Raw genomic sequence first — 13,291 nt, forward strand, 5'->3', positions numbered from 1 at the left:
TACATTAATCTATGAAAACAAAAGCAACCAAAATGTGTTTCCCAAAGGCATAATCCGTTGTTCCTAGGAAGTTAAAGTCAGGTTAACCATTTCGCATAACCCAGATTTCAATCTCACAGAACCTGTCCCCTCTAAGAATGATCCAACTCACCACTAAAGTTTTGATAGCCAAATTTTGTACATCTGTACCAGCCAACAAAACTACCGAAGATCGCTCAAAATTTAAGACAACCCCAAAACTAGTTTTGAAAACCCCAAAATCATAAATTACCAATCAACTCACACTCCCAAGACCCATATTTCAATTAGAAAATAAGGTAAGAAGGGAATAACTAAAACTAAATCTAACCAACCTTCAATGGTCTGGGCATTGGTGACCACAAGGTCGAAATCAATACGTCTTCTCCTTCCATCCTCTTGTAGAGAATTAATTTGCAAATTCATCAATTCTTCATCTTTGGCAAGATTCCAAAGTTCCTCATTTGCAGCATCTGAAGACGACTCTGAAATTTTTTTAATTCATTTTCATGATATTCAAGAACTGAGAAGAAATTTTGTAGGAAGATTGTTTCTTTCTCTGGAATTTTTGTGTTCTGTGTGAGATGTAGGAAGAGAGAGGCGAGAAGGAAAGACAGGGAAACAATAAAAAAATAAATGACCGAGGGAGTTCAAGCTGTCAAATTGACAGAGGAAAGCTTTATGTCAAATCCACGTGTAAATGAGATATGGGTTGGAGGAGAGTTTGGTCTGTTAAAACTATTCATTGGACTTCCACATGGCAAATGACCACTCCATTGGAGATGGTCTAAGAATCCTTATGTCAAAAGGGAAAGAGTTGACAATGAACCATGCTATAGATGTGGAGTCATTGGGCATTGGTACAAAAACTACCAAGTAAGCAATAGACTAGCAGCCAGTTACAAGAGATATAGGGAGTATAAAGAACAAGAGGCTCACTATATGGAAGAAGGAGGCCATGACCTAGACGTCAACCTCACAATTGCAGACTTCAATGGCAACGAGGAACTTGCCTAGTCAATAGATGCTCTCAATCTTGACTGATCTGCTTTATTTATTTTATTTTCCAAAGACAGATGTGAAGGCATAATGCCTCATTTTTTTAATTAGACTATTACTTGGTCTTAAAGTTTATGTCAATAATGGTTTGATGAATTAGAACAAGACCTTGATTTGATTATCGTTGGCTTATTAATAAATTTCAAATTTTATTCTGAAGCACTGAATTTATTCAAATTTATTTACTACACATATTTACATGGTTCGAAATAGCACTATAAAGATGTAAAATAATACATCTAGAGAAAAATATATTAGAATGAAAAGATTATCATTCTACCTAAATAAAAATGCTCTAAAGAATATGAGATATGCTCTATATGCACCAAGAGCTAATCGAACCTTGTTAAGTTTCAAAGATACTCGTGCCAAAGGTTATCATGTAAAAACACACTGTGAGAATGGAACTGAATACCTTTATATTACCTCTAATAAATATGGAAGGAAACGCATTTTAGAGAAACTTATGAGTCAATCTAGTGAACTGTACCTCACTACGATTCGGAACATTGAATCCTATGCTGTCACCAACAATGAAATGTAGGACACTGGCTCATACAGGCTTTGGCAAGACCGCCTAGGGCACCCCGGTCGTGACATGATGATCTGTATTTTAAAAAACTCATATGGACATCCCTTCTTTTGAGTGAAAAATAAATTGGGAGAAAAATCCGCCACACTACAAGGTGTCGGTTCTAGTACTGCTTCAATGCAGCCACTGCCTTCTGATGTATCAGAAGCACACCTCCCTCCCATTATGCCTCATTGACTATTTCAAAAGCACATCACTCGTTTTACAAAGCCTGCTCTTTAGCAAAAACAGGATCGAGACCTTCCTATGCTAAAGACACAAAACCAAACATTCCATTCTTACAAAGGATACAAAGAGATATATGTGGACCTATCTATCCAGAATGCGGACCATTCAAGTACTTTATGGTTCTGGTGGATGCTTCGACACGCTGGTCACATGTCACTTTATTGTCCATAAGAAATGCTGCAATTGCAAAACTCCTAGCACAGATTATATGTTTAAGGGCTCACCACCCTGATCACCCTATCAAGTATATAAGGCTTGACAATGCTGGAGAGTTTACATCAAAAGCATTTGATGATTATTGCATGTCTATCGGGATAGATGTAGAGCATCCTGTACCCCATATGCATACACAAAATGGTCTCGCAGAAGCCACCATCAAAAGGCTACAGATGGTGGCTAGGGCACCAACCTACCTATGTCTACATGGGGTTATGCAATATTGCATGCAGTTTTACTTATTCGTTTCAGAACCACTACTAGCCAACCATTTTCTGCGTACCAGTTGGTAACTGGATATGAGCCTGACATTTCACACTTACGCATATTTGGTTGCGCAGTATATGCGCCTATTGCGCCCCCACAAAGCACCAAACTGGGTCCTCAAAGACGATTAAGTATTTATGTTAGATACGAATTCCCAACAATTATCCGCTACTTGGAACCCTTGACAGGCGATCTCTTTACCGCTAGATTTGCGGACTGTCACTTTGATGAGACAGTCTTCCCGTCGTTAGGGGGAGATAGGAAAAAGGATTTTCCAAGCGAACAACATGAATTATCATGGTTTGTCCCCACTATCTCACTTTGATCCCCGCACTTCACACAGTGAAAGTGAAGTGAAAAGAATAATCGATCTTCAGAACGTAGCATATTCGATGCCTGTTGCGTTTACTGATATCGCAAAAGTGACGAGATCACATATACCAGTTGCAAATGTACCTGCAAGGTTAGAAGTCCCCAGCAAAGGGCACGGTGCCACAGACAGAGGCGCTACAACCACACTTAGTGGAGGTATGGTTAAGGCCGTGGCTCCCCAAAGGAAGAGGGGGAGGCCACTTGGTTTGATTGACACTCACCCAAGGAAGAAGAGGGTAAGGCACTAACTGATTCATTAATCATCAATGTAGAGAATCCCTCTCATGAGATTGTCTCTTATTATAGTTATGTCTATGAATCAATACTGGAGGACGCTCCAATGTTTAAAATGATTCCAGAGAACAAAGAAATCTCAATGGATTATGAGAGTGCGTATGAGTTGATAGAAAGATCTTCCATATACATTGATGATGTATTTGCATACACTGTTGCTTAAGAAATCATAGAGCACGATGATATTGAACCACGCTCTGTTGCAGAATGTCAACAAAGAGCAGATTGGCCTAAATGGAAAGAAGCAATTTAGGTAGAACTAGATTCTCTGGCAAAGAGACAGGTATTTGGTCCGGTAGTGCTAACCCCACCACGTGTAAAGCCTGTAGGACATAAATGGGTCTTTGTCAGAAAGCGTAATGAGAAGAATGAAGTCTTGAGGTACAAGGCTCGCCTTGTGGCGCAATGTTTCTCACAACGCCCTGGAATTGACTATGAGGAGACATACTCTCTAGTAATGAACGTTATAACGTTCCGCTACTCAGTTAGCTTGGTAGTTTCCGAAGGACTGGAAATGCAGCTCATGGATGTGGTTACAGTATATCTCTATGGGGATCTTGATTCAAAGATATATATAAAAGTGCCTGATGGCCTTACATTACCCAAGTCAAGTGACTCTAAACCACGAAGTGCGTTTGCAATTAGATTGAAACGCTCACTTTACAGATTGAAACAATCCGGGCGGATGTGGTATACCCGTCTAAGTGACTACTTGATTATAAAGGGATATATGAACAATGAATTATGCCCCTGCGTATTCATGTCGATGATATGAACATAATAGGTACTCTTGATGAAATAAGAGAAACCGCGAGCTACTTGAAATCCGAATTTAAGATGAAGGATCTTGGGAAAACTCGATTCTATCTAGGCCTTGAACTAGAACACCTAGTTTGTGGAATACTAATCCACCAGTCTCCATATGTCCAAAAGATGGTCAGGCGATTTAAGATGGACAAAGCGCATCATGCTAGCACTCTCATTGGTCGAAGTTTGGATGCAAATAAATATCCATTTCGTCCAAAGGAAGATGACGAAGAGGTGTTGGGAGCTGAAATTCCCTATCTAAGTACAATAGGCGCATTATTGTACTTAGTCCAATGTACTCGACCAGACATTGTATTCTCAGTGAACTTGTTAGCTAGATTTAGCTCAGTGCCAACGCAACGTCACTGGAATGGTATCAAGAACATTTTTCGATACCTAAAAGGAACCATTGACTTGGGACTATTCTTTCCCTACAGAGAGACAAGAGGGACCGCAGATGGAACTTCAATCCCTAAAGGAAATGTTGATGGCGAAAGCGCCACTATCTATACTAAAACGCCAAACGACGTTTTGGTCGGTTTTGCTGATGCTGGGTACCTCTCTGACCCACATAAAGGTCGTTCCCAAAATAGTTATGTATTTACCAATGGGAACACGGTGATATCTTGGAGATCAACCAAGCAAACCCTTGTGGCTATCTCCTTAAACCACTCAGAGATCATTGCTCTACATGAGGTGGCTCGTGAGTGTATATAGTTAAGAGCTATCATTACACATATTCGAGGGACTAGTGGTTTGAGTTCTACCACTGAAGAGCCTACTTGCATTTATAAAGATAATGTAGCTTGCATCGAACAAGTGAAGCTAGAATATATCAAGGGTGATAATACAAAACACATATCGCCAAAGTTTTCCTACAATCAGCAATAACAGGCCTTCCTCAAGATTCAAGTGAATTAAGTAAGGTCTGAGGAGAATGTGGCAGATTTGTTCACCAAATCACTGCCTAAGGCCACATTTGAGAAATATGTGAAAAGCATAGGAATGCGAAGACTTTCCAAGCTCTCTTGATTAATGTAAAGATTAGGGGGAGGTGTAGCCGTCAGGGGGAGTCTAACACACACATGTCATTCTCAAATGTAGAAGGTGCGTTGTGCTCTTTTCCTTCGACCAAGGTTTATTTTTTGTCCCACATGATTTTTATTGTTACTTGACAAAGTTTTTAGTGAGACAACGACTTATGCACCATTTCCTCTTTGACTTGGCACAAAGTCACCCAAGGGGCATTTTTCTCACAACAAAGTGACTTTTGTGAATGACAGTGTAATACTTGAGTGACCAAAGTGATATATTTGAAATTTGAGTGACCAAAGTGTCGAATGAGTCATAGTTGAGTGACCAAAGTGACTATTCTCCCAACGGTAAAAGCATATGTAATGTATTGTTATGGCGTGAGTATTGTGATTGACATACGAAACAGTTATTGTTAAAAAATTATTCTTTAAAAATTTAAGAAGAGTGGGTCTATTTAGACCTCCCAATTTACTATTTGGACCTCTCTTCATTTTTTTTTTGCCACTGAACTTTCTGATTTACCCCTATTTTTATCTATTTACACCTCTGTTATATATGCGAAGTTCCGATAATAAAAGAAAGAAAAAAATTTTGCACCTCCAAACTCCAGTTAGCTTTCATGATCAATTGGGAGCACACCCAAAAAAAAAAAAAATTCTTTTAAGATTAACGATTTCTCTATTTTTGGTAATTACGATCGACTAATTTGAACTCTCAATTTCAAACCCCATTTTGTGTTCTTCAAACAATTTGGCATTACTTGATGCAGTTGAAGTTGGATTTCCATTTGAGCAACTTAAAGAACCTTATAATTCTTGATTGCCCAACTAGGTTTGATGAATCTTGGTCAATCCTTTTTGGGTTGAGAGAAAAGTCCGTGAAAGTAAGTCTTGGCTCTGTTTTTGTTTATTGATTTCAAAGATATATTGACATTGAAATTGCATAAATTTAAATTCAAAGATTTCAAATATCATCTAATCTATAATTTATAGAATCTAATAATAAACTTGAGATGAAACAATGAAGACGTCTCAAGCTCCTGGAGCCGGTGACAACCAATTAGGAGATGGGTACAAGAAGAGAGAGAGGGTATGCGAAGAAAGACATGAAGGAATAGTGAGGAAGTGGGAAAGGAGAATAGAGAGAGGATTACAATAGAGGGTATCATATGATCTACTGCTTAGATCATATGATACATGTTTTTCTTTTTCTGTTTTTCATTTTTGATCAAAACATGTTTCTTCCTCTTCTTAATCTTTGATTAGATGGTGATTTCAAATAAATAAGATGAAGTAGTTATTTCAAAGTTTGAATTTTAACTTTCTAAATTTTGTGGATAGGGATAGAATTGGAGAGAGAACTGCAAGATGTAATAAGGGACTTACAGCTCCCACGATGTAGATGCAGGTTTTTTTTTTTTTTTTTTTTAATATTTTTGTAAAGGGGTAAAATTGGTTTTAAAATTGTGCAAAAAATGAATGAGGTTCAAATAGCAAATTGGAAGGTCTGAATAGAACCACCCATTTAAGAAAGCAACATTCTTAAAAGAGAGTTTCTATTGAGACCTCCAAATTTGCTCATTTGACCTCTCATACTCTCTACACCTCCTTTGTGCTTTTAAATACAAAAATGTGCTCACTAAACCTCCTTTTGAATTCCTCAAATAACCTTAGTTATATTATTCATATACAAAAAAATAAAAATAAAATACTCACTATACCTGTAATTCACTAACTACACTACCTCCATTCCTTTTTTTTTTGTTCTTTTTTGCCTGCAAACCTAAAAAATGCCCAAAATAAATTTCTAAAACTTTAAATCATGAATCGAACAGTCATAACACAGAAATTGATCAAGCAGTCATAAATCAAAGGGTTAAAAAATGATTCCTATGTTTCTATCCCTTACAAAGCTTACAGAAATTGATATAAATAAAAAAAACCCGGAACACAAAAAATAATATAAAACAAAACAAAGAAAGAAACACGTAGCTCATGAAGGCAGAAGAAAAAAAAAAAACCACCGTTTCCCACCCAAAACTCATCCTTCAACTAATCCTTGAATGAAGTCTATACTAGGAACTCAATAAAAATTTGGACCAATTTTTTAGTCTTTAATTTGTGTTAAAATTAGGCGGAGAGGTTTGTAAAGAAAATATATATTAGTTGATTATAATTCATTGTCTATAATTGTTATTTTATAAGAGAATATATATGTAATTCAAAAGATATAGATGTGAAATGAGTAAATTTGAAGATCTCAATAGAAATTCTCTTTTTAAAAATAAAAAAAGAAAAAAAGAAGAAAAAAAGAAGAAAAAAAGGGGGTCGAAAAAGCAAAGCCATCACATCCAAACACAATAGTCTTATCATTAACATTAAAATTAACATCGTGGTGTCCTCAACTCCTCCAAACACATCACATCTATCCAAATGAAAACAAATAAGTCAATAATAATTAAATCCAACAAACACTTGCAGATATACCAACCATGTTATCTTTAACAACCGAAATGTCATGGTAGGGTGGCCATTGGCCAAAGAATTGATTAAGACCCCGACTTTCGCTTCACTTCTACGTCGAAGATTTTGAAGAAAAATAACCATTGCCTTCCTCACAAGTCACTCCTTTTAGAAAAAAGGACCATAGTATGTATAGCCCGGGGAATAATTATACCCAATTATCCATGATTAATCGTTCATTTACGAAGCCTTATAGCCCTTGCTGTTCGGTGATTTGCGCTTCATGTTCTTAGCATGGACCTTCTGACATTTGATTAGTACTCACTCTAGATCGAGGTTTCTGTAGTCCCATAGCACCACCATTTCCTCCTAGAAAAACAGAAACCGTCAATTTTCTGTCTCCTATCTCTTTTCATCAAGTCCCACAATCACTATAACCTTGATTCCTCCGTCTCTCTGTCTCACAAGCATCAGAAAAAATGAGGTCCAAGCCTCAATGTGGCATTAATCTCAAGCTCATTGTCCTCTTCTGCTCCTTTCTCCTCCTCTTCCTTATCTTAATACTCAGATCAAACCTCTCATCTCCTCTGAAAACCCCATCTTCATCATCCACCACGATCTCAGAAACCCACCTTTCAAATTCAACTACTGATCAACCTCAAGTCCCAAAATGCCCATCACTGGAAGTACCCTTCATTCCCACATGCACAAAAACCCCACCTTCATTAGCCAACGCCCTCATCCACTACGCCACCACAAACATCACCCCACAGCAAACCTTCAAAGAAATATCAGTATCAGCAAGGATCTTAGCCAAGAAGGCGCCCTGCAACTTCCTCGTCTTCGGCTTAGGCCTCGACAGCCTCATGTGGGCAGCTCTCAATCACGGCGGCCGCACCGTTTTCCTAGAAGAGGACCAGTCCTGGATCGACCAGATCAAAGAACGACTACCCAACTTGGAATCCTACCACGTCGTGTACGACACCAAAGTTCATGAAGCTGAGAAGCTCTTCGAGCATGGCACGAAGGAAGAGTGCAAGACTGTGAGCGATCCAAGGTTTTCCAAGTGCCCATTGGCGCTGAAGAACTTGCCGGGAGATGTGTACGACATGGAATGGGATTTGATCATGGTGGATGCGCCTACAGGGTACTTTGATGGAGCTCCCGGTCGGATGAGTGCTATATACACGGCGGGTTTGATGGGGAGGAACAGAGAGGAGGGTGAGACTGATGTGTTTGTTCATGATGTAGATAGAGTGGTCGAGGATAAATTTTCCAAGGCGTTTCTTTGAGAAGGGTATTTGAGAGAACAAGAGGGGAGGATTAGGCATTTTACGATTCCGAGTCACAGAACTCGTCTCGGCAGACCATTTTGCCCGTAAATTATAGCATGCAGCAATATCGATCGATCTTCTTCCTTTCATGTCTTCTCTTGCTCTTTCTCTATGAGCAGATAATTTTCTGGAGATTATATTTTTTTACTATGTATTAATTTTGATGGAAATTCAGATTATTAATTAATCTACTTTATAAAGTTGGTGTGGTATCTGCTTGATTATCTTGTCTAATCAAATAAGCAAAAGCAAAGTAACCTTTTCCTTTTTTGGACAATGCAAAAAAACAGTACCGACACCTGCTCTGGCTAATCAAGAAGCTAGTGACACCTGCTATTGCCTATTCTAGTGGTTACAACTCAGCAATTCTTATCTTTACTTCAATCTCTTTTGGAAAACAAAAACAGGAGTGAAATTCTCAAAGGGTTAATGCTCATACACTCTGATTTTATCAAAATACTTTCTAAAAATTCCGACAAATTACTTTTGTTCCTCTCCACCCAGACTCCTGTCCCTATCTTTCTTCCTCACCCAACTCATCATTTTTCTCTACCATCAGTACCTTTCTGTTAACTTATGATAGTTTATAATATTTTTATTTTTGATGAAACGTGGTGGACCCATTCTTAATGATATTTAAACAGAAGTATGTGATAGAATTCATCCTCTGTTCTAAAAGGTAAACAGTACGTTTATTATTCATAATTTCGATCGTTGACAGACTTGAATTAGTTGCTATCTGTAAAAATACTAGCAAAGAATTACAAAAAGAAAGAGAAAAATTGAGAAAGCTGAAAATCTATAGAGATAATCTTAATAGGGAATCACCCAACTATTGGGATATCATTTATAGACTTCAGACTAGAATCTATAAAATAGAACAAGAGATTGATAATCTCTTATATGTTCTTGAAGAGGAACAAAAACCTCTTGATTATTTGAGCATTGGTTAGATCCGCACATCACTGGTATCAGAGCTTGTAAAATAGCTCAAAGGAGAACCCCTCCTTAATGGGGACAATGTCAGAATTGTTATTAGAGAAAATAAATTCTCTACTGAAATCTTCTGATGAGAAATATCAGAAGCTGTTACTAGAATTATCTAGATGTCCAACTCATCTAGAAAAATTACCTGCTATAATCCACCAATTGGAAAGATTGGAAAACAAACTGGATTATATCAAGGAACTTCCAAAAAAGGAAGAAGAAAAGCTGACAGTCGTCAGTAGAAAAATCAATGAACAGCAAAAAACGCTGGATTCTATGAAAAATATACTGAAGGACAAGAAAGTGCCTACAGTAAAAAAGAAGGCTAATGGGTTCAAACCATTAGAGAAACCAGATTCAAATCTTGTTCCAAACATGATTTTTCTAGAACCATCTACTAGTCAGACTAGTATCCGGTATGAAAACCCGGAAAAAAGAGATATCAAGATGTTAAGCATCTTTGGAAAAAAGAAAGGAGTACAACTCCTAAATGCTGCAGAGTTCGAATTCAACGAAATCGAACAGGAGGTAAAAAATTCCTCAATCCCAAAATTAGATTTTAAACAAATCTACAAAAGGGGAAAGTTTGATCTAATGGATAGCCATTATTTTAAACTACTGGAAATTACAACCCCCGCTACAGCAGGAGGAGAGACTGATCTTCTACTGATCACTCCTTCAGAAGTTGCCAGAGCTCAAGCAAAAAAATATCAATTTATGCTCCAAGTAGGCATAAATCTGCTTGCTCGTGAAGGCATAAACTGTTCAGTCCTATGTGTTCTACAGGACAACAGGTTAACAGACTTCCAAGCTAGTCTGTTGGGAACGCTTGAAGCATCTCTATGCGATTAAGTAGCATATTTCAACTGCTTCCCAAACTTCACCACCAGCTTGAAAGATGCAGCTCACTGTCTACGACTGAGAGTCAAGACAGATGGCATATCCATGAAAGAAGATATGCAAGAACTTGCAATAGTATATAGAATATACTACAAATTGATGAGTACTACAGTAGCCCCTAAGACAAAGATAACAAATATCCCAGGTCTTACTACTGGATTCCTCACCAATCAGAAGAACCATTCACAACAGATTCATAAAGTTACTTGGAATGAAGTGACTTTTCCTCTTGAGTGGAAATTATCCGGTCCAAAAAAGCAACCGGAAAGAGCAAAAGAAAAAATCTACGAGAGTAGAAAGACTAGAGAAATCAGCCTCAATTTCGACAATCACAGAAAAAGTGATGTCTGTCCTGAGAACCTCAGGATAAACAGCAGTCTTCTGAGAAGAAGCTACAGTACTAGAGAAGCTAGTGTCAGTGGTACAAAACCCACTATTGAAGAGCCAATATCAGAAGAAGATCTGGAAGCTGATCTAAACAGACCAGTCCATATGCTCAGAGCTGAGAGGCTCTATGATCTTTATGAAGAAGCTGAGAATTGTGAAAATCCTGAACGATTAGAAAAACTAATCGAAGAAATGAAAGAATTCAAAATCAGAAAGACAAGAAAAGTCTTTCCTTATCAAGATATTGAGATGGAAGATGGAGAAAGCTCCAGGACTTTCATAAGCAGAGAAAAAAGGGAAACAAAACTCCAATTTCAGAAAGCCCCCACGGGTAAAAAAGGGGAAAGAAATTCCCAAAGATTTGTCCCAGAGGACAATCTGCCTAGAGTTCCTATCACGAACTATGGCATCTAGTTAAATCTAGACAAGAGTCTAGATAAAAGAAAAACCATTGACCAATGGGTAGATAGCCTGATGATGGCTTCTGCACTTACCCTTGGAAAATTTGAAGCACCAGATTTGCAGGTGTACTATGAAACTACTCTTACTGGAGTAGCAAAAAAGTACTATATGTCTTTCAAAGAAACTGCCAGAGGAAGAGACTGGCTTGAAGAAATCAAAAATTCAAAGCCTCCGTATGATTTTGCAGTACCCCTGTATGATCAGTTCTGTGGAGATCTTTCAAATCTGAGTGAAAAAGCCAAAGAAACGGCAAAATCGAATATCTATGCTCTCAAGATCTGTGACATGAGATATTTCGAAGAATACTTGAATGAGTTTCAAGAATATTACTGTACAATTGGTGAACTAGAGAATACTGATCTAGTTAATCTGTTGCACAGAAAACTCCCTGAACCATGGAGAACAGCTGTGAGAGAAAGTATAGCTGAAAAACCAATTGAAAGATTTTCAGTTGGAGGAATTGCCAACAGAATCAGGCAATTACTGAAAGAGCAATGCAAAGCCAATCTTAGAGCTAAGATGGCCAAGAAGCAACTCAAAGGAGTTGAGAATTTCTGTTATGGAATACTTGACATGCCAACCAATTGGGGATGTCATGACTCTAAGTTCCACACAAAGAAAAAAGAAAAATATTACTCTAAAAAATTCAAAAAGAGTAATCAGAAAAAGGATTGGAAATTCAAGAGAAGTTCCAATTACAAGAAACAACAGGATGAAGATCCTAAAAAGAAATTCTTCAAGAAAAGGAAGAATACTCATCAGCATAAACAACCAAGCAAGAAAGCTTGCAGATGTTGGTTATGTAAAGCTGAAGGGCACTATACCAATGAATGCCCGGAAAAGGGTAAAAGATCTACTAAACCTCTCTTTGAAGAATATAAGCAAATAGTAGAAACGGCAAACATGAAAGGCTACGAAATAGCCTATTCTGATGATGAAGAAGACGACAGGTCAGTTTACTCTGCCTGGTCTGAAGAAGAAAATTCATCTGAGTCTGAGACAGATTCTGAAGTAGAGTACTTCGAATCCAGACAAATGAATGTTTTGAAAATCAAAAACTGGGAAGAAAGCAAGACAGAATCTTTAATGTCTTCTTATCAGGTGAACCCTGGTACATTCGTTTGTGACTACTGCTTATGTCATGAAAAGAATGGTCTTCCTATGTTTTGTGAAGAGTCTAAGAAGACTTATCACAAAGAATGCTTCATAGCTGAAGCAAGAAGAAAAACCAAAAATGGCCTTGTCAGCCAATTGGTTGAACAAGAATACAAAGAATATTTCTCTGAGAAAAAAGAGAAAGAAGTAGAAACTCTGTTCCAAGAAATCATGGAACCATCTTCCTCAAAAGAAAAGGAAGAAATCATTGGTGAAGAAAACATCGATGAAGATATTGAACTGGTTGAAACACCAGAAATTGTTCCAGAAGAATGTAAACCATTCATTCCACAGGAACAAGCTCAAGAAAATGAGCTTCAACAGTCGAAGGTCGTCTCTACATAGAGATTGGACTAAAATTCCCTGATCACAAAAAATATCATCTACATGCCTTTGTAGATAATGGATCAGGATTTACTGTTGCAAAGAGATTTGCAATTCCAGATGAACTCTGGAAAGAAGATAAGAAAAAATCCGCTACTGGTGTTACATTTGATGGGAGCCATCTCACCATGAAAAAAGTAGCAAAGAATGTTCATATCACCATTGGTGGAGGAACATTTATCATCCAGAATGTTTGGCAATCTGAAGGCCAAGGATCTGATTTCTTGTTGGGAAATGATTTTATTCTCCAACAAAGATTCATTCAGGATGAAGAAGCAATAGGCTTCAGAAAAGGAGAACAGGTGTTCTGGGCAGACCGACTCACACAAGCA

At 37.7% G+C, this 13,291-nt stretch overlaps 1 protein-coding gene across 1 annotated transcript; it reads left to right on the top strand.

The window, feature by feature from the left end:
* Positions 1-7,637: 7,637 nt before the first annotated feature.
* On the top strand, positions 7,638-8,905 carry LOC112178754 (glucuronoxylan 4-O-methyltransferase 3). Its single transcript, XM_024316965.2, has one exon. It carries the CDS (start codon positions 7,830-7,832, stop codon positions 8,640-8,642), a length of 813 nt encoding a protein of 270 aa, XP_024172733.1. The 5' UTR covers positions 7,638-7,829; the 3' UTR covers positions 8,643-8,905.
* The last annotated feature ends 4,386 nt before the right edge of the window (positions 8,906-13,291 follow it).

Source organism: Rosa chinensis, chromosome 7 (assembly GCF_002994745.2).
Source record: "Rosa chinensis cultivar Old Blush chromosome 7, RchiOBHm-V2, whole genome shotgun sequence".
NCBI classification, from domain to species: Eukaryota; Viridiplantae; Streptophyta; class Magnoliopsida; order Rosales; family Rosaceae; genus Rosa; species Rosa chinensis.